Source organism: Oncorhynchus mykiss, chromosome 26, assembly GCF_013265735.2.
Source record: "Oncorhynchus mykiss isolate Arlee chromosome 26, USDA_OmykA_1.1, whole genome shotgun sequence".
NCBI classification, from domain to species: Eukaryota; Metazoa; Chordata; class Actinopteri; order Salmoniformes; family Salmonidae; genus Oncorhynchus; species Oncorhynchus mykiss.
This window is the reverse complement of record NC_048590.1, coordinates 6,677,145-6,699,778: the sequence shown is the minus strand read 5'-3', so window position 1 is coordinate 6,699,778 and position 22,634 is coordinate 6,677,145. Positions and strand designations below refer to the sequence as shown.

The 22,634-nt window shown below is 47.0% G+C and overlaps 1 protein-coding gene across 4 annotated transcripts in view; it reads right to left on the bottom strand.

The window, feature by feature from the left end:
- The window catches only part of LOC118944439 (multiple epidermal growth factor-like domains protein 11), a 347,240-nt gene that overhangs the window by 96,916 nt on the left and 227,690 nt on the right, over positions 1–22,634 (bottom strand). For 2 of the 4 annotated variants that reach the window (XM_036963744.1, XM_036963746.1), the window contains exons 7-10: positions 13,347–13,593; positions 9,899–10,019; positions 9,023–9,159; positions 2,008–2,283 (exon numbers count right to left, since the gene is read on the bottom strand). In XM_036963744.1, coding sequence (XP_036819639.1) covers positions 2,008–2,283; positions 9,023–9,159; positions 9,899–10,019; positions 13,347–13,593 — 781 coding nt within the window. The remainder of the gene's footprint in view (positions 1–2,007; positions 2,284–9,022; positions 9,160–9,898; positions 10,020–13,346; positions 13,594–22,634) is intronic. The other 2 variants (XM_036963745.1, XM_036963747.1) reach the window with 1 other exon arrangement.

Below are 22,634 nucleotides of genomic sequence, written 5' to 3'. Positions count from 1 at the left end.
AGGCACGTGGAGGCCACACACACTACTGAGCCTCATTTTTTACTTGTTTTAAGGACATTACATCAAAGTTGGATCAGCCTGTAGTGTGCTTTTCCACTTTAATTTTGAGTGTGACTCCAAATCCAGACCTCCATGGGTTGATAAATTTGATTTCCATTGATAATTTTTGTGTGATTTTGTTGTCAGCACATTCAACTATGTAAAGAAAAAAGTATTTAATAAGAATATTTCATTCATTCAGATCTAGGATGTGTTATTTTAGTGTTCCCTTTATTTTTTTGAGCAGTGTATAATTGGGGCCTAGTGGTTAGAGTGTTGGACTAGTAACCAGCAGGTAGCCTAGTGGTTAGAGTGTTGGACTAGTAATCAGCAGGTAGCCTAGTGGTTAGAGTGTTGGACTAGTAACCAGCAGGTAGCCTAGTGGTTAGAGTGTTGGACTAGTAACCAGCAGGTAGTCTAGTGGTTAGAGCATTGGACTAGTAACCAGCAGGTAGCCTAGTGGTTAGAGTGTTGGACTAGTAATCAGCAGGTAGTCTAGTGGTTAGAGTGTTGGACTAGTAACCAGCAGGTAGTCTAGTGGTTAGAGTGTTGGGTCAGTAACCAGCAGGTAGTCTAGTGGTTAGAGTGTTGGACTAGTAACCAGCAGGTAGTCTAGTGGTTAGAGAGTTGGACTAGTAACCAGCAGGTAGCCTAGTGGTTAGAGTGTTGGACTAGTAACCAGCAGGTAGCCTAGTGGTTAGAGTGTTGGACTAGTAACCAGCAGGTAGCCTAGTGGTTAGAGTGTTGGACTAGTAACCAGCAGGTAGCCTAGTGGTTAGAGTGTTGGACTAGTAACCAGCAGGTAGTCTAGTGGTTAGAGCATTGGACTAGTAACCAGCAGGTAGCCTAGTGGTTAGAGTGTTGGACTAGTAACCAGCAGGTAGTCTAGTGGTTAGAGCATTGGACTAGTAACCAGCAGGTAGCCTAGTGGTTAGAGTGTTGGCCTAGTAACCAGCAGGTAGTCTAGTGGTTAGAGCATTGGACTAGTAATCAGCAGGTAGTCTAGAGGTTAGAGCGTTGGACTAGTAACAAGCAGGTTGCCTAGTGGTTAGAGCGTTGGACTAGTAACCAGCAGGTAGCCTAGTGGTTAGAGTGTTGGACTAGTAACCAGCAGGTAGTCTAGTGGTTAGAGTGTTGGACTAGTAACCAGCAGGTAGCCTAGTGATTAGAGTGTTGGACTAGTAACCAGCAGGTAGCCTAGTGGTTAGAGTGTTGGACTAGTAACCAGCAGGTAGCCTAGTGGTTAGAGCGTTGGACTAGTAACCGAAAAGTTGCAAGCTCAAATCCCCGAGCTGACAAGGTACAAATCTGTCGTTCTGCCCCTGAACAAGGCAGTTAACCCACTGTTCCCCGGTAGGCCGTCATTGTAAATAAGAAATTGTTCTTAACTGACATTCTTAGTTTAAGATAAAACTAAATATAAAATAATCATCATTGATCAGCAGACAAGCTTTTTATCTACCAACTTTCATCCTCCTCCTCATCTTCCTCCTCCTCCTCATCCTCCTCATCTTCCTCATCTTCCTCCTCCTCATTCTCATCCTCCTCCTTTTCCTCCTCATCTTCCTCATTCTCATCCTACTCCTCTTCTTCCTCCTCATTCTCCTCCTCCTCCTCTTCCTCATCCTCCTCCTCCTCCTCATCTTCCTCCTCTTTCTCCTCATCCTCCTCTTCCTCCTCCTCCTCCTCTTCCTCATCCTCCTCTTCCTCCTCATCCTCCTCCTATTCCTCATCCTCCTCTTCCTCCTCCTCTTCCTCCTCATCCTCCTCCTCCTCCTCTTCCTCCTCATCCTCCTCTTCCTCCTCATCCTCCTTCACTGTTTGAAGAAATGCTACTTTATCTCAAAACAGCCTAATTCAGAATAGACCGTATTTATCACAGATGAGTCCATACAGACGGTACCTGAGTGTGTTTGAGGCGCGTTACAGGGACAGTATTTATCACAGATGAGTCCATACAGACGGTACCTGAGTGTGTTTGAGGCGTTACAGGGACAGTATTTATCACAGATGAGTCCATACAGACGGTACCTGAGTGTGTTTGAGGCGTTACAGGGACAGTATTTATCACAGATGAGTCCATACTGTCCAGAGGGACAGAACCTGTCCTGACAGCTCGGACCTTTGAACCCCTCGTCACACAGACAGGCCCCGTTGACATGGTAACACCTCGCTCTGTTCTGACAGTCACACTTATGTGAACACTGAGGACCGTACGACCCCCCCGGACACTCCTCCTGACATCTGGAGAGAGAGAAAGAGAGAGACAGAGAGGGAGAGAGAGAGAGGGGTGGGGAGAGAAAGAGAGACAGACAGAGGGAATTGAAAAGAGAGAGGGAGAGCGAGAGAGGGAGAGAGAGAGAGAAAGAGAGAGACAGAGAGGGAGAGAGAGAGAGAGAAAAAGAGAGAGACAGAGAGGGAGAGAGAGAGAGAGAGGCAGACAGAGGGAGATAAAAGGAGAGAGGGAGAGCGAGAGAGGGGTGGGGAGAGAAAGAGAGACAGACAGAGGGAGATAAAAGGAGAGAGGGAGAGGGGGGTGGGGAGAGAAAGAGAGGGTGAGAGAGAGGAGAGAGACAGCATGTTGTTAATAGTCTGGCATGTAGTTTTCATTACATCACATAGAATGAAACATTACCACAATCCATTATCATAACCATCTGGCCTCAGTTCCACCTCCCTAACTCACAGGACCTACACTACATTACCATCATACATTATCATAACCATCTGGCCTCAGTTCCACCTCCCTAACTCACAGGACCTACACTACATTACCATCATACATTATCATAACAATCTGGCCTCTGTTCCACCTCCCTAACTCACAGGACCTACTCTACATTACCATCATACATTATTATAACCATCTGGCCTCTGTTCCACCTCCCTAACTCACAGGACCTACAGTACATTACCAACATACATTATCATAACCATCTGGCCTCAGTTCCACCTCCCTAACTCACAGGACCTACACTACATTACCATCATACATTATTATAACCATCTGGCCTCAGTTCCACCTCCCTAACTCACAGGACCTACACTACATTACCATCATACATTATCATAACAATCTGGCCTCAGTTACACCTCCCTAACTCACAGGACCTACACTACATTACCATCATACATTATTATAACCATTTGTTCCACTGGTTACAGGTTACAACATGACCTTCATTATCTCCACACCAACATGATATAATAGTAATGAGCTGATCCCATTCCAGTCCCAATGGTGTATTCTCCATACAGCTTCAAACACCTGTTACTGTTCACCAATGGGGCCATGTTCTCCAGCTTCATATACCTGTTACTGTTCACCAATGGGGCCATGTTCTCCTGCTTCAAACACCTGTTACTGTTCACCAATGGAGCCACCATTACACCATATACCTCATCACCATACAGACAGACAGACAGACAGACAGACAGACAGACAGACAGACAGGCAGACAGGCAGACAGACAGACAGACAGACAGACAGACAGACAGACAGACAGACCATTACACCAGGGACAACGGGACAGACACAGACAGGGACAACAGGACAGACATTACACCAGGGACAACAGGACAGACATTAGCCAGGGACAACGGGACAGACATTAGACAGGGACAACGGGACAGACATTAGACAGGGTCAACAGGACAGACATTAGACAGGGACAACAGGACAGACATTAGACAGGGACAACAGGACAGACATTAGACAGGGTCAACAGGACAGACATTAGACAGGGACAACAGGACAGACATTAGACAGGGACAACAGGACAGACATTAGCCAGGGACAACAGGACAGACATTAGACAGGGACAACAGGACAGACATTAGACAGGGACAACGGGACAGACATTAGACAGGGACAACAGGACAGACATTAGACAGGGACAACAGGACAGACATTAGACAGGGACAACAGGACAGACCATTAGACAGGGACAACAGGACAGACATTAGACAGGGACAACAGGACAGACATTAGACAGGGACAACGGGACAGACATTAGACAGGGACAACAGGACAGACATTAGACAGGGACAACAGGACAGACATTAGACAGGGACAACGGGACAGACATTAGACAGGGACAACAGGACAGACATTAGCCAGGGACAACAGGACAGACATTAGACAGGGACAACAGGACAGACATTAGACAGGGACAACAGGACAGACATTAGACAGGGACAACAGGACAGACATTAGACAGGGACAACAGGACAGACATTAGACAGGGACAACGGGACAGACATTAGACAGGGACAACAGGACAGACATTAGACAGGGACAACAGGACAGACATTAGACAGGGACAACGGGACAGACATTAGACAGGGACAACAGGACAGACATTAGCCAGGGACAACAGGACAGACATTAGACAGGAACAACGGGACAGACATTAGCCAGGGACAACGGGACAGACATTAGCCAGGGACAACGGGACAGACATTAGACAGGGACAACGGGACAGACATTAGACAGGAACAACGGGACAGACATTAGACAAGGTCCTGGATGGTCATACTCAAGGTGAATCTTCAGCCATTAATTGTTCTGAACACATCTCACAGCAGAGACGATGACTCTCTCTACGTACAGAATTGTAATGATGAGGGGGAGGAACATGAAGTATACCACCCCAGTAGTTCACTTTGTCTGCGTCCCAAAACTACACCATATTCCCTATATAGTGCACTACTTTTGATTAGGGCCCTAGTGCCCTACTTTTGCCTGGTCAAGGGTAGTGCACTACATAAAGAATTGGTTGCTATTTGGGTCGTGGCCAAAGTTAAATATACAATCCTCTGGTGTGATTACAACACGTCTATAACACAGCCATTAAAACTGAGACGAATCGCTCAATTAAATAATCTGGCTGGTTGGGTATCATGGTTATATCACAGAGACTTCCCGTGGTACTCATCTAGCAACGCATTGGAATAGAGGGAGGGAGGGAGGTGGAAGGAGGGAGGGAGAGAGGGAGATGGAAGGCGGGAGGGAGGGAGGTGTAAGGAGAAAGGGAGGGAGGGAGGTGGAAGGAGGGAGGGAGGGAGGTGTAAGGAGAAAGGGAGGGAGGGAGGTGGAAGGAGGTAGGGAGGGAGGTGTAAGGAGAGAGGGAGGGAGGGAGGTGGTAGGAGGGAGGGAGGGAGATGGAAGGAGAGAGGGAGGGAGAGAGGGAGGGAGGGAGGTGGAAGGAGGGAGGGAGGGAGATGGAAGGAGAGAGGGAGGGAGAGAGGGATGGCGAGAGAAGTCAATCTGAAATGATTCCTCGCAGGCTAATACACCTGTCTGTGGTCTAAAGAATGGTTGTAATTTGGCCAGATTTAATATAACGAGAGAGAGTGGGGGGAGAGAGGGAGCATGTGTGTGTGTGTGTGTGTGTGTGTGTGTGTCTGTGTGTGTGTGTGTGTGTGTGTGTGCGCGCGTGTGTGTGTGTGACAGGTTGGAAGAAAGGTATTCCTCCGGACAATGTGTCTAGTAGAGATAATAAATCTGTCTGCCAGAGCTAGAGGAGAGAGAGGAGAGAGAGAGAAGATAGAGAAGAGAGAGAGGAGATAGAGAGAGGATACAGAGAGAGGAGATAGAGAGGAGATAGAGAGAGAAGATACAGAGAGAGGAGATAGAGAGAGGGGATACAGAGAGAGAAGATAGAGAGGAGACAGAGAGAGAGGATACAGAGAGAGGAGATAGAGAGGAGACAGAGAGAGAGGATACAGAGCGAGGAGATAGAGAGGAGACAGAGAGAGAGGATACAGAGAGAGGAGATAGAGAGGAGACAGAGAGAGAGGATACAGAGGGACGAGATAGAGAGGAGACAGAGAGAGAGGATACAGAGAGACGAGATAGAGAGGAGACAGAGCGAGAGGATACAGAGAGACGAGAAAGAGAGGAGACAGAGAGAGAGGATACAGAGAGAGGAGATAGAGAGGAGACAGAGAGAGAGGATACAGAGAGAGAGGATACAGAGAGAGAGGAGATAGAGAGATGAGATAGAGAGAGGAGACAGAGAGAGAGGATACAGAGGAGGGGAGATAGAGAGAGGGGATACAGAGAGAGGAGATAGAGAGGAGACAGAGGGAGAGGATACAGAGAGAGGAGATAGAGAGGGGGGATACAGAGAGAGGAGATAGAGAGAGGATACAGAGAGAGGAGATAGAGAGGAGACAGAGAGAGAGGATACAGAGAGAGGAGACAGAGAGAGAGAATACAGAGAGAGGAGACAGAGAGACGAGATAGAGAGAGGAGATAGAGAGAGGAGACAGAGAGAGAGGATACAGAGAGAGGAGAAAGAGAGAGAGGATACAGAGAGAGGAGATAGAGAGAGGAGAGAGAGAGAGAGGATACAGAGAGAGGAGATAGAGAGAGAGGATACAGAGAGAGGAGATAGAGAGAGGAGATAGAGAGAGGAGAGAGAGAGGATACAGAGAGAGGAGATAGAGAGAGGAGAGATAGAGAGAGGATACAGAGAGAGAGGATACAGAGATAGGAGATAGAGAGAGGTGTTTCTCTGGAGGTAGAGAGGGACTGGGGAGATACGGTGTGTTTCTCTGGAGGTAGAGAGGGACTGGGGAGATACGGTGTGTGTTTCTCTGGAGGTAGAGAGGGACTGGGGAGATACAGTGTTTCTCTGGAGGTAGAGAGAGACTGGGGAGATACTGTGTTTCTCTGGAGGTAGAGATAGACGGTATGTGTTTCTCTGGAGGTAGAGAGGGACTGGGGAGATACGGTATGTGTTTCTCTGGAGGTAGAGAGAGACTATGTATTTCTCTGGAGGTAGAGAGACTGTATGTGTTTCTCTGGAGGTAGAGATATACGGTATGTGTTTCTCTGGAGGTAGAGAGGGACTGCGGAGATACGGTATGTGTTTCTCTGGAGGTAGAGAGGGACTGGGGAGATACGGTGTTTCTCTGGAGGTAGAGAGAGACTGGGGAGATACAGTGTTTCTCTGGAGGTAGAGAAAGACTGGGGAGAAACGGTGTTTCTCTGGAGGTAGAGAGGGACTGGGGAGATACGGTGTTTCTCTGGCGGTAGAGAGAGACTGGGGAGATACGGTGTTTCTCTGGAGGTAGAGAGGGACTGGGGAGATACGGTATGTGTTTCTCTGGAGGTAGAGACGGACTGGGGAGATACAGGGGAGATACAGGTGTGTAATGTTTACTGTTAATTTTTGTTGTTTTTCACTTTATATATTCACTTTGTATGTTGTCTACCTCACTTGCTTTGGCAATGTTAACACATGTTTCCCATGCCAATAAAGCCCTTGAATTGAATTGAATTGAATTGAATTGAGAGGAGCTAGAGAGAGGAGAGAGAGAGGATTCAGAGAGAGGGGATACAGAGAGAGGAGATAGAGAGAAGAGACAGAGAGAGAGGATACAGAGAGAGGAGACAGAGAGAGAGGATACAGAGAGAGGAGACAGAGAGACGGGATAGAGAGAGGAGACAGAGAGAGATGAGACAGAGAGAGAAGATACAGAGAGATGGATAGAGAGGATACAGAGAAAGAGAAGTGGACAAGAGAAGAGCAGAGAGATGGATAGAGAGGAGAAGGCATTTGCATAGACAAAGAGAGAGCCAGAGAGATTAAGAAATGAGTTGACTAATAAAAAGGAATACCTTGGAACCTGCTGATACTTGAGGACATTTACAGACAAACACTTGAAATCAAGTTGAAATATCTACATTCATGTGTGGAAAATAGAAGTAGAACTAAATGGAAAACCAATCCAAAGTCTCCACATGTAGGCCTACACAGTGAAAGCTCCCATTCAGGGTGGCCACACATAGTGATGAAGTGTCCTATTTGACTATGCTTCCTATGCCAAGCACAGTGCCCAAGGACAGTGCCCAAGGACAGTGCCCAAGGACAGTGCCCAAGGACAGTGCCCTACCTCTCTCCTCTGTAGCTGCATTCTCTCTGCCTCTGCCTCTGCCTGCCTGCCTGCCTCTCTCTCTCTCTCACTCTCTCTCTCTCTCTCTCTCTCTCTCTCTCTCTCTCTCTCTCTCTCTTTCACACACACACACATCAGTGCACATGTAACCGATGTGAAATGGCTAGCTAGTTAGCGGTGGTGCGCGCTAATAGCATTTCAATCGGTGACTTCACTCTCTCTGAGACCTTGAAGTAGTGGTTCCCCTTGCTCTGCAAGGGCCGCGGCTTTTGTGGAGCGATGGGTAACGATGCTTCGTGGGTGTCAGTTGTTGATGTGTGTCAGTTGTTCTAGTCCAGTTAGGGGCGTGGAAGCTATACTGTTATAACCCACACTGTGATGAAGTGTCCTACTTCTTGAGGTGAAGTCGCCAAGCCCAGTGCCCTACCTCTCTCCGCTGTAGCTGGAGGTGCTGTTAAAACCCACACTGTGATGAAGTGTCCTACTTCTTGAGGTGAAGTCGCCAAGCCCAGTGCCCTACCTCTCTCCACTGTAGCTGGAGGTGCTGTTAAAACCCACACTGTGATGAAGTGTCCTACTTCTTGAGGTGAAGTCGCCAAGCCCAGTGCCCTACCTCTCTCCACTGTAGCTGGAGGTGCTGTTAAAACCCACACTGTGATGAAGTGTCCTACTTCTTGAGGTGAAGTCGCCAAGCCCAGTGCCCTACCTCTCTCCACTGTAGCTGGAGGTGCTGTTAAAACCCACACTGTGATGAAGTGTCCTACTTCTTGAGGTGAAGTCGCCAAGCCCAGTGCCCTACCTCTCTCCACTGTAGCTGGAGGTGCTGTTAAAACCCACACTGTGATGAAGTGTCCTACTTCTTGAGGTGAAGTCGCCAAGCCCAGTGCCCTACCTCTCTCCACTGTAGCTGGAGGTGCTGTTAAAACCCACACTGTGATGAAGTGTCCTACTTCTTGAGGTGAAGTCGCCAAGCCCAGTGCCCTACCTCTCTCCACTGTAGCTGGAGGTGCTGTTAAAACCCACACTGTGATGAAGTGTCCTACTTCTTGAGGTGAAGTCGCCAAGCCCAGTGCCCTACCTCTCTCCGCTGTAGCCGGCGGTACATTGGCACTGCCCGCTGACGTGGTCACACAGACCTCTGTTCCGGCAGGGGCACTCCTGGCTACAGTTGATGCCGTAGGTGCCAAACTGGCACGGCTGGGCACACACCGAGCCCTGAGGACCACACACACACACACACACACACACACACACACACACACACACACACACACACACACACACACACACACATCAAGGAGTCAAAAGAAACCCCAGGTAGACGAGCCAGATGTCTTTCAACATGCAGCAGTTGGAAAATCATTATGAAAAACCATTATAACATTCCTGATAATATCATCAGAAAGGGTTTCTGGGAACACTACCACAGTAGACTGTTAGTCTGTGGTACATGTTGTGGTTTCTGGGAACACTACCACAGTAGACTGTTAGTCTGTGGTACATGTTGTGGTTTCTGGGAACACTACCACAGTAGACTGTTAGTCTGTGGTACATGTTGTGGTTTCTGAGAACACTACCACAGTAGACTGTTAGTCTGTGGTACATGTTGTGGTTTCTGAGAACACTACCACAGTAGACTGTTAGTCTGTGGTACATGTTGTGGTTTCTGAGAACACTACCACAGTAGACTGTTAGTCTGTGGTACATGTTGTGGTTTCTGAGAACACTACCACAGTAGACTGTTAGTCTGTGGTACATGTTGTGGTTTCTGAGAACACTACCACAGTAGACTGTTAGTCTGTGGTACATGTTGTGGTTTCTGAGAACACTACCACAGTAGACTGTTAGTCTGTGGTACATGTTGTGGTTTCTGAGAACACTGTGGGCTGTGAATAAAGCTGTAGAAAAGGAGAGTAATGTAATGGTGTAATGATCTCTGGTGTCTGGGTCGTACCATCCATCCAGCGGGGCAGGAGCACTCCCCCGTGACGTGATGGCACGTTCCACCGTTCTGACACGGGCAACGCAGCTCACACTGGGCGCCATGACTACCAGAGGGACACCGCTCACCACAGCTGAAGGGGACACAGGAAGAGACCAGTGGAGACATCATGAGACCCACCTGAACTGTGTAATGTACTGAAGCACCCACATGTAGCCTGGTATCTGTTCTGAACTGTGTAATGTACTGAAGCACCCACATATAGCCTGGTATCTGATCTGAACTGTGTAATGTAATGTAATGAAGCACCCACATATAGCCTGGTATCTGATCTGAACTGTGTAATGTACTGAAGCACCCACATATAGCCTGGTATCTGATCTGGACTGTGTAATGTACTGAAGTACACACATATAGCCTGGTATCTGATCTGAACTGTGTAATGTACTGAAGCACCCACATATAGCCTGGTATCTGGTCTGAACTGTGTAATGTACTGAAGCACCCACATATAGCCTGGTATCTGATCTGGACTGTGTAATGTAATGTACTGAAGCACCCACATATAGCCTGGTATCTGTTCTGGACTGTGTAATGTAATGTACTGAAGTACACACATATAGCCTGGTATCTGATCTGAACTGTGTAATGTAATGTACTGAAGCACCCACATATAACCTGGTATCTGATCTGAACTGTGTAATGTACTGAAGTACACTATTGTCACGTTTACTCCCCCTCCGGCCTCTAGGTCATCAGGCTGTTGATCATCCCACACACCTGTCACCATCGTCTCGCGCACCTGCGCCTCATGACACTCACCTGGACTCCATCACCTCCTTGATTACCTTCCCTATATCTGTCAGTCCCCTTGGTTCTTTCCTCAGGTGTTATTGAATCTGTTTTCATGTCGGTGCGTTGTCTGTGTTTCCTGTTCGTTGTTTCTTATTATATTAATTAAAACACTCACTCCCTGAACTTGATTCTCGACTCTAAGCGCAATCGTTACATGTACTGTTGTTATATATGTATGTATATACAGTACCAGTCTGTTTGGACACATCTACTCATTCAAGGTTTTTTTCTTTATTTTTACTATTTTCTACATTGTAGAATAATAGTGAAGACATCAACACTATGAAAGAACACATATGGAATCATGTAGTAACAGAAAAAAGTGTTAAACAAATCAAATTATATTCAAGATTCTTCAAAGTAGCCACCCTTTGCCTTGATGACAGCTTTGCAACAATCTTTGTATTCTCTCAACCAGCTCCATGAGGTAGTAACCTGGAATGTATTTCAATTAACAGGTGTGCCTTGTTAAAAGTTCATTTGTGGAATTTCTTTCCTTCTCAATAAGATTGAGGGAATCAGTTGTGTTGTGACAAGGTAGAGGTGGTATACAGAAGATAGCCCTATTTGGTAAAAGACCAAGTCCATATTATGGCAAGAACAGCTCAAATAAGCAAAGAGAAATTACAGTCCATCATTACTTTAAGACATGAAAGTCAGTCAATGAGGAACATTTCTTTAGCTTTGAGTTTCTTCAAATGCAGTCGCAAAAACCATCAAGCGCTTTGATCAAACTCTCATGAGGACGGCCACAGGAAAGACAGACCCAGAGTTACCTCTGCTGCAGAGGATCAGATCATTAGAGTTAACTGGCTCTCATGAGGACCGCCACAGGAAAGACAGACCCAGAGTTACCTCTGCTGCAGAGGATCAGATCATTAGAGTTAACTGGCTCTCATGAGGACCGCCACAGGAAAGGAAGACCCAGAGTCACCTCTGCTGCAGAGGATCAGATCATTAGAGTTAACTGGCTCTCATGAGGACCGCCACAGGAAAGGAAGACCCAGAGTCACCTCTGCTGCAGAGGATATGTTTATTAGAGTTAACTGGCTCTCATGAGGACCGCCACAGGAAAGGAAGACCCAGAGTTACCTCTGCTGCAGAGGATCAGTTCATTAGAGTTAACTGGCTCTCATGAGGACCGCCACAGGAAAGGAAGACCCAGAGTTACCTCTGCTGCAGAGGATCAGTTCATTAGAGTTAACTGGCTCTCATGAGGACCGCCACAGGAAAGGAAGACCCAGAGTCACCTCTGCTGCAGAGGATAAGTTCATTAGAGTTAACTGGCTCTCATGAGGACCGACACAGGAAAGGAAGACCCAGAGTTACCTCTGCTGCAGAGGATAAGTTCAGTAGAGTTAACTGCACCTCAGATTGCAGCCCAAATAAATGCTTCACAGAGTTCAAGTAACAGACACATCTCAACATCAACTGTTCAGAGGAGACTATGTGAATCAGGCCTTCATGGTCAAAGTGCTGCAAAGAAACCACCACTAAAGGACACCAATAATTAGAAGAGACTTGCTTGGGCCAAGAAACACAAGCAATGAACATTAGACTGGTGGAAATCTGTCCTTTGGTCTGATGAGTCCAAATTTGAGATTTTTGGTTCCAACCGCTGTGCCTTTGTGACGCAGAGTACTGTAGGTAAACAGATGATCTCTGCATGTGTGGTTCCCATCGTGAAGCATGGAGGAGCAGGTGTGATGGTGTGGGGGTGCTTTTTTGTTGACACTGTCTGTGATTTATTTAGAATTCAAGGCACACTTAAACAGCATGGCTACCACAGTATTCTGCAGCGAAACGCCATCCCATCTGGTTTGAGCTTAGTGGGGCTATCATTTGTTTTTCAACAGGACAATGACCCAAAACATACCTCCAGGCTGTGTAAGGGCTATTTGGCCAATGGGAGTGATGGAGTGCTGCATCAGATGACCTGGCCTCCACAATCACCCGACCTCAACCCGACTGAGACGGTTTGGGATGAGTTGGACCACAGAGTGAAGGGAAAACAGCCAACAAGTGCTCAGCATATGTGAGAACTCCTTCAAGACTGTTGGAAAAGCATTCCTCATGAAGCTGGTTGAGAGAATGCCAAGAGTGTGCAAAGCTGTCATCAAGGCAAAGGGCGGCTACTTTGAAGAATTTAAAATATAAAAATATATTTTAATTTTTTTTACGCTTTTTTGGTTACTATATGATTCCATATGTGTTATTTCATAGTTTTGATGTCTTCACTATTATTCTACAATGTAGAAAATTAACAAAAGCCCTTGAATGAGTAGGTGTATCCAAACAGACTGGTACTGTATATATAGTTGTCACTTTGACTACCAATGTTAAACAGCATATACACTTTCAGATTCATTGTTCAACCTGGACCAGAGGAGAACAGTAGATAAGATAACCAGTTAACAGTGAGGGAAAAGTGCAGACACTCACAATGCCCGGTAAACAGATGAGTCATCCCATCAACTTAAATCGATCTCCTATCTATTACCTGGAGCCCCTGATAACAAACCCCTACACAACAACCAGGAAACAGTAGGTGTCATGATGGTCATAGGGTCATAGACTGATGAGGTAGGTGACTGAAGACACTCACATAGCCCCGGTGTATCCCGGTGCACAGAGGCACTCTCCGGTCTCGTGATGGCAGGTGGCACCGTTGAGACACTGGCACTCTAGCTGGCATCCCTTCCCATAGAGCCCCGCCTCGCACAGCTCCTCACAGCGCCAGCCCTGGTACCCGTCCGTACACACACACGCCCCCGTGATGGGGTTACACTGGGCCCGGTTCTGACACTGGCACCGGTTAGTGCAGTGGGGGCCCCAGAAGTCAGCCTGACAACCTGGAGAGAGAGAGAGAGAGAGGTATACAAAACATTAAACATGACAACCTGGAGAGAGAGAGAGAGAGAGAGAGAGAGAGAGAGAGAGAGAGAGAGAGAGGTACACAAACATTAAACATGACAACCTGGAGAGAGAGAGAGAGAGAGAGAGAGAGAGACAGAGAGAGAGGTACACAAACATTAAACATGACAACCTGGAGAGAGAGAGAGAGAGAGAGAGAGAGAGAGAGAGAGAGAGAGAGAGAGAGAGAGAGAGAGAGAGAGAGAGAGAGAGAGAGAGAGAGAGAGAGGTACACAAACATTAAACATGACAACCTGGAGAGAGAGCTACACAAAACATTAAACATGACAACCTGGAGAGAGAGAGTAGAGACAGACAGAGAGAGAGGGGAACACAACACATTAAACATGACAACCTGGAGAGTGAGGTACACAAATCATTAAACATGACAACCTGGAGAGAGAGAGGTACACAAATCATTAAACATGACAACCCGGAGAGAGAGAGTAGAGACAGACAGAGAGGGGGGAACACACATCATTAAACATGACAACCTGGAGAGAGAGTAGAGACAGACAGAGAGAGAGGGGAACACACATCATTAAACATGACAACCTGGAGAGAGAGAGTAGAGACAGACAGAGAGAGGGGAACACAAAACATTAAACATGACAACCTGGAGAGAGAGAGTAGAGACAGACAGAGAGAGGGGAACACACATCATTAAACATGACAACCTGGAGAGAGAGAGTAGAGACAGACAGAGAGGGGGGAACACACATCATTAAACATGACAACCTGGAGAGAGAGAGTAGAGACAGACAGAGAGAGGGGAACACAACACATTAAACATGACAACCTGGAGAGAGAGAGTAGAGACAGACAGAGAGGGGGGAACACACATCATTAAACATGACAACCTGGAGAGAGAGTAGAGACAGACAGAGAGAGAGGGGAACACACATCATTAAACATGACAACCTGGAGAGAGAGAGTAGAGACAGACAGAGAGGGGGGAACACAACACATTAAACATGACAACCTGGAGAGAGAGAGTAGAGACAGACAGAGAGGGGGGAACACACATCATTAAACATGACAACCTGGAGAGAGAGAGTAGAGACAGACAGAGAGAGGGGAACACACATCATTAAACATGACAACCTGGAGAGAGAGAGTAGAGACAGACAGAGAGAGAGGGGAACACAACACATTAAACATGACAACCTGGAGAGAGAGGTACACAAAACATTAAACATGACAACCTGGAGAGAGAGAGGTACACAAATCATTAAACATGACAACCTGGAGAGAGAGGTACACAAAACATTAAACATGACAACCTGGAGAGAGAGAGGTACACAAATCATTAAACATGACAACCTGGAGAGAGAGAGTAGAGACAGACAGAGAGAGGGGGGAAACACACATCATTAAACATGACAACCTGGAGAGAGAGTAGAGACAGACAGAGAGAGGGGGGAACACACATCATTAAACATGACAACCTGGAGAGAGAGAGTAGAGACAGACAGAGAGAGAGGGGAACACACATCATTAAACATGACAACCTGGAGAGAGAGGTACACAAAACATTAAACATGACATCTCTCCATCCATGCTGACTGGCCCGCTAAGCTTCTCTGTGACGTTTCTATGTTTCTAGATAGACTATTTTACTCTAATACTGAGACAGCACCCTGAAACAAACAGAGAGAACACACACACACACACTTCTGCTATGTTAAAGGCCGTGTTTAGTCAAATAGTCTGAATTTGGATTTCTCCTTCAAATTCCATCATACAGTAGCCTATTTGGACCAAGTCAGATTCAATTAGCATCAGCTGAGTTTTGGCCAGAGAAACTATATCCACAAACTGACTTGACTTTGACTTTAAAGACAAGTGTAGTGTGATGTCATCACATTGGGGCCTGGTTTCTTCCTCAGTCGTTCTTAATCGATGCTGGAAGCAGCAGCGTTCAGTACAAACACAACCTGACTGTAGCGACCCCAAACACAGACCTACATTACAAACACAACCTGACTGTAGCACAACCAGACCTACATTACAAACACAACCTGACTGTAGCGACCCCAAACACAGACCTACATTACAAACACAACCTGACTGTAGCACAACCAGACCTACATTACAAACACAACCTGACTGTAGCGATCCCAAATGCAGACCTACATTACAAACACAACCTGACTGTAGCGATCCCAAATGCAGACCTACATTACAAACACAACCTGACTGTAGCACAACCAGACCTACATTACAAACACAACCTGACTGTAGCGATCCCAAACACAGACCTACATTACAAACACAACCTGACTGTAGCGATCCCAAACGCAGACCTACATTACAAACACAACCTGACTGTAGCGATCCCAAACGCAGACCTACATTACAAACACAACCTGACTGTAGCGATCCCAAACGCAGACCTACATTACAAACACAACCTGACTGTAGCGATCCCAAACGCAGACCTACATTACAAACACAACCTGACTGTAGCGATCCCAAACGCAGACCTACATTACAAACACAACCTGACTGTAGCGATCCCAAACGCAGACCTACATTACAAACACAACCTGACTGTAGCGATCCCAAACACAGACCTACATTACAAACACAACCTGACTGTAGCGATCCCAAACACAGACCTACATTACAAACACAACCTGACTGTAGCGATCCCAAACACAGACCTACATTACAAACACAACCTGACTGTAGCGATCCCAAACGCAGACCTACATTACAAACACAACCTGACTGTAGCGATCCCAAACGCAGACCTACATTTGAGTCCTGCTGGCAAAGAAACCAACTGAGGAAACGGATACATGCTTCCCAAATTGCACCCTACTTCCTTTATAGTGCACTACTACCCATAGGGCTCTGGTCAAAAGTAGTGCACTACTACCCACAGGGCTCTGGTCTAAAGTAGTGCACTACTACCCATAGGGCTCTGGTCTAAAGTAGTGCACTACTACCCATAGGGCTCTGGTCTAAAGTAGTGCACTACTACCCATAGGGCTCTGGTCTAAAGTAGTGCACTACTACCCATAGGGCTCTGGTCTAAAGTAGTGCACTACTACCCATAGGGCTCTGGTCTAAAGTAGTGCACTACTACCCATAGGGCTCTGGTCAAAAGTAGTGCACTACTACCCATATGGCTCTGGTCTAAAGTAGTGCACTACTACCCATAGGGCTCTGGTCTAAAGTAGTGCACTACTACCCATAGGGCTCTGGTCAAAAGTAGTGCACTACTACCCATAGGGCTCTGGTCTAAAGTAGTGCACTACTACCCATAGGGCTCTGGTCTAAAGTAGTGCACTACTACCCATAGGGCTCTGGTCTAAAGTAGTGCACTACTACCCATAGGGCTCTGGTCAAAAGTAGTGCACTACTACCCATATGGCTCTGGTCTAAAGTAGTGCACTACTACCCATAGGGCTCTGGTCTAAAGTAGTGCACTACTCCCCACAGGGCTCTGGTCTAAAGTAGTGCACTACTACCCATAGGGCTCTGGTCTAAAGTAGTGCACTATAAAGGGAAAAGGGTGCCATTGGGGATGCGACTCAACTGAAGATCAGAGGAGACCCTGGAAGCGGTTGTTGAACCAGACAGTTGTACAACTTTATTTCCCAGCAAGCGAGTGTCAAGGGGGAGTGTACTGTTCCTGTTAAATGTTTCATTGATATTGAGCAGAGTGTGGGACAGAGCAGTGACGAGACAGGACCATCAATTACCTTGTCTCTCTCTCTCTGTCTCTCTTTCTCTCTCTCTGTCTCTCTGTCTCTCTCTCTCTGTCTCTCTTTCTCTCTCTCTCTCTCTCTCTCTCTGTCTTTCTCTCCTTGTCTCTCACACACACACACACACACACACATTGCGTCATGCTCTGCCAGTGACTGCCCATGCCTCTCTCTCTCTCTCTCTCTCTGTCTCTCTCTCTCTGTCTCTCTCTCTCTCTCTGTCTCTCTCTCTCTCTCTCTCTCTCTCTCTGTCTCTCTCTGTCTCCCTCTATCTCTCTCTCGCTCTCTGTCTCTCTGTCTCTTTCTCTCTGTCTCTTTCTCTCTGTCTCTCTCTCTCTCTCTCACTCTCTCTCTCTGTCTCTCTCTGTCTCCCTCTATCTCTCTCTCGCTCTCTGTCTCTCTGTCTCTTTCTCTCTGTCTCTGTCTCTCTCTCTGTCTCTGTCTCTCTCTCTTTCTATTTCTCATCTCTTACCTCCCACCTCTGTAAAAGTTTTTATCATCACACCGCTTCTATTATTCACCAGAGGAGAAGTAGAGAGAATCAGCAGACTAATTACAGAGACCAGGACAGGCAGCAGACTAATTACAGAGACCAGGACAGGCAGCAGTAGATTACAGAGACCAGGACAGGCAGCAGACTAATTACAGGGACCAGGACAGGCAGCAGACTAATTACAGAGACCAGGACAGACAGCAGACTAATTACAGGGGCCAGGACAGGCAGCAGACTAATTACAGGGACCAGGACAGGCAGAAGATTAATTACAGAGACCAGGACAGGCAGCAGACTAATTACAGAGGCCAGGACAGGCAGCAGACTAAATATGGAGACCAGGACAGGCAGCAGACTAATTACAGAGGCCAGGACAGGCAGCAGACTAATTACAGGGACCAGGACAGGCAGCAGGCTAATTACAGGGACCAGGACAAGCAGCAGACTAATTACAGGGACCAGGACAGGCAGAAGATTAATTACAGAGACCAGGACAGGCATCAGACTAATTACAGAGACCAGGACAGGCAGCAGACTAATTACAGGGACCAGGACAGGCAGCAGACTAATTACAGAGACCAGGACAGGCAGCAGACTAATTACAGAGACCAGGACAGACTAATTACAGAGACCAGGACAAGCAGCAGACTAATTACAGAGACCAGGACAGGCAGCAGACGAATTACAGAGGCCAGGACAGGCAGCAGACTAATTACAGAGACCAGGACAGACTAATTACAGAGACCAGGACAGGCAGCAGACTAATTACAGAGACCAGGACAGGCAGCAGACTAATTACAGAGACCAGGACAGGCAGCAGACTAATTACAGAGACCAGGACAGGCAGCAGACTAATTACAGAGGCAAGGACAGGCAGCAGACTAATTACAGAGACCAGGACAGGCAGCAGACTAATTACAGAGACCAGGACACGCAGCAGACTAATTACAGACACCAGGACAGACTAATTACAGAGACCAGGACAGGCAGCAGACTAATTACAGATACCAGGACAGGCAGCAGACTAATTACAGAGACCAGGACAGGCAGCAGACTAATTACAGAGACCAGGACAGACTAATTACAGAGACCAGGACAGGCAGCAGACTAATTACAGAGACCAGGACAGACTAATTACAGAGACCAGGACAGGCAGCAGACTAATTACAGAGACCAGGACAGGCAGCAGACTAATTACAGAGACAAGGACAGGCAGCAGACTAATTACAGAGACCAGGACAGGCAGCAGACTAATTCCAGAGACCAGGACAGGCAGCAGACTAATTACAGAGACCAGGACAGGCAGCAGACTAATTACAGAGACCGGGACAGGCAGCAGACTAATTACAGAGACCAGGACAGACTAATTACAGAGACCAGGACAGGCAGCAGACTAATTACAGAGACCAGGACAGACTAATTACATAGACCAGGACAGGCAGCAGACTAATTACAGAGACCAGGACAGGCAGCAGACTAATTACAGAGGCAAGGACAGGCAGCAGACTAATTACAGAGACCAGGACAGGCAGCAGACTAATTACAGAGACCAGGACAGGCAGCAGACTAATTACAGAGACCAGGACAGACTAATTACAGAGACCAGGACAGGCAGCAGACTAATTACAGAGACCAGGACAGACTAATTACAGAGACCAGGACAGGCAGCAGACTAATTACAGATACCAGGACAGGCAGCAGACTAATTACAGAGGCAAGGACAGGCAGCAGACTAATTACAGAGACCAGGACAGGCAGCAGACTAATTACAGAGACCAGGATAGACTAATTACAGAGACCAGGACAGGCAGCAGACTAATTACAGATACCAGGACAGGCAGCATACTAATTACAGAGACCAGGACAGGCAGCAGACTAATTACAGAGACCAGGACAGGCAGCAGACTAATTACAGAGGCAAGGACAGGCAGCAGACTAATTACAGAGACCAGGACAGGCAGCAGACTAATTACAGAGAACAGGACAGGCAGCAGACTAATTACAGAGACCAGGACAGGCAGCAGACTAATTACAGAGACCGGGACAGGCAGCAGACTAATTACAGAGACCAGGACAGACTAATTACAGAGACCAGGACAGGCAGCAGACTAATTACAGAGACCAGGACAGACTAATTACAGAGACCAGGACAGGCAGCAGACTAATTACAGAGACCAGGACAGGCAGCAGACTAATTACAGAGACCAGGACAGACTAATTACAGAGACCAGGACAGGCAGCAGACTAATTACAGAGACCAGGACAGGCAGCAGACTAATTACAGAGACCAGGACAGACTAATTACAGAGACCAGGACAGGCAGCAGACTAATTACAGAGACCAGGACAGGCAGCAGACTAATTACAGAGGCCAGGACAGGCAGCAGACTAATTACAGAGACCAGGACAGACTAATTACAGAGACCAGGACAGGCAGCAGACTAATTTAATTACAGAGACCAGGACAGACTAATTACAGAGACCAGGACAGGCAGCAGACTAATTACAGAGACCAGGACAGGCAGCAGACTAATTACAGAGGCAAGGACAGGCAGCAGACTAATTACAGAGACCAGGACAGGCAGCAGACTAATTACAGAGACCAGGACAGGCAGCAGACTAATTACAGAGACCAGGACAGGCAGCAGACTAACTACAGAGGCCAGGACAGGCAGCAGACTAATTACAGAGGCCAGGACAGGCAGCAGACTAATTACAGAGACCAGGACAGGCAGCAGACTAATTACAGAGACCAGGACAGACTAATTACAGAAGCCAGGACAAGCAGCAGACTAATTACAGAAGCCAGGACAGGCAGCAGACTAATTACAGAGACCAGGACAGGCAGCAGACTAATTACAGAGACCAGGACAGGCAGCAGACTAATTACAGAGACCAGGACAGACAGCAGACTAATTACAGAGACCAGGACAGGCAGCAGACTAATTACAGAGACCAGGACAGGCAGCAGACTAAATATGGAGACCAGGACAGGCAGCATACTAATTACAGAGACCAGGACAGGCAGCAGACTAATTACAGAGACCAGGACAGACAGCAGACTAATTACAGAGACCAGGACAGGCAGCAGACTAATTACAGAGACCAGGACAGGCAGCAGACTAATTACAGAGACCAGGACAGGCAGCAGACTAATTACAGAGACCAGGACAGACAGCAGACTAATTACAGAGACCAGGACAGGCAGCAGACTAATTACAGAGACCAGGACAGGCAGCAGACTAATTACAGGGACCAGGACAGGCAGCAGACTAATTACAGGGACCAGGACAGGCAGCAGACTAATTACAGAGACCAGGACGGTACTTGAAAGGGGTGTGGTTGAAATAGAGGCCGGGGGAGGGGGTGAGCCTGCTACAGCTGTATTAGATGGGACTTGAAAGGGGTGTGGTTGAAATAGAGGCCGGGGGAGGGGGTGAGCCTGCTACAGCTGTATTAGATGGGACTTGAAAGGGGTGTGGTTGAAATAGAGAATGGGGGAGGGGGTGAGCCTGCTACAGCTGTATTAGATGGGACTTGAAAGGGGTGTGGTTGAAATAGAGGCCGGGGGAGGGGGTGAGCCTGCTACAGCTGTATTAGATGGGACTTGAAAGGGGTGTGGTTGAAATAGAGGCCGGGGGAGGGGGTGAGCCTGCTACAAAATGGCGAAAATCACCAACCAAAATACATGTTCTATCACATTGACCATTTTTTTGGAAGCCCATTTGACTCTGAGTTCGGGCAGATAAAGTTCATACGACAAAACTTTTTTCTAAAGATGCGTACTTTTCAGATTTTCCCCGAACTCACTTCCTTGTTTAAATCACTTTGCTGCTTGCGTTTTTGAAGACCCACAATGTAAAGGGGAGGATCTGAGGCGTTCTGAGGCTCTGTGAAACCAGACGTCTGGACAGAGAGAGAGAGACGGCTGGTGGGCGAGACTACTAAACCCCCCCTCCCCTCTCCCCCTCTGCCCCATCTCTCCTTTTCTCCTTCACTCATTCCTCTTTTGTGTTACTTCTAACTACCTAAAACAAAAGCCCTTTTGGCTTTTGAAGGCACACTGTATGTGTCACAGCGGGCTTATTATAACGTGAACCGTACAATAACACACATTACCATTCCGTTACTCATTAGCAGCAACAATAGGCCATGAGGGCCCCTATGACAGGTCTTATAAGAGACCGCATACCTGGCTACACTACAGGTACTTCTGACGATGGTTGGCCAATCGTCTGCTATGACTAAAACCTCTTGAGAGAGAGAGAGAATGGTTCAGCATTAAAAGAGGAACAAGAAGAAAGAACAGCAGGGATGAGTATGGTCTGTAATTTACTTCATGTTTTTCTAAACTAGCTGTGAAGATTAAAGACTATCATGATGCTTCTAAACTAGCTGTGAAGATTAAAGACTATCATGATGCTTCTAAACTAGCTGTGAAGTTTACAGACTATCATGATGCTTCTAAACCATCCGTGAAGATTACAGACTATCATGATGCTTCTAAACTAGCTGTGAAGATTAAAGACTATCATGATGCTTCTAAACTAGCCGTGAAGATTACAGACTATCATGATGCTTCTAAACTAGCTGTGAAGATTAAATACTATCAGGATGCTTCTAAACTAGCTGTGAAGATTAAAGACTATCATGATGCTTCTAAACTAGCCGTGAAGATTACAGACTATCATGATGCTTCTAAACTAGCCGTGAAGATTACAGACTATCATGATGCTTCTAAACTAGCTGTGAAGATTAAAGACTATCATGAT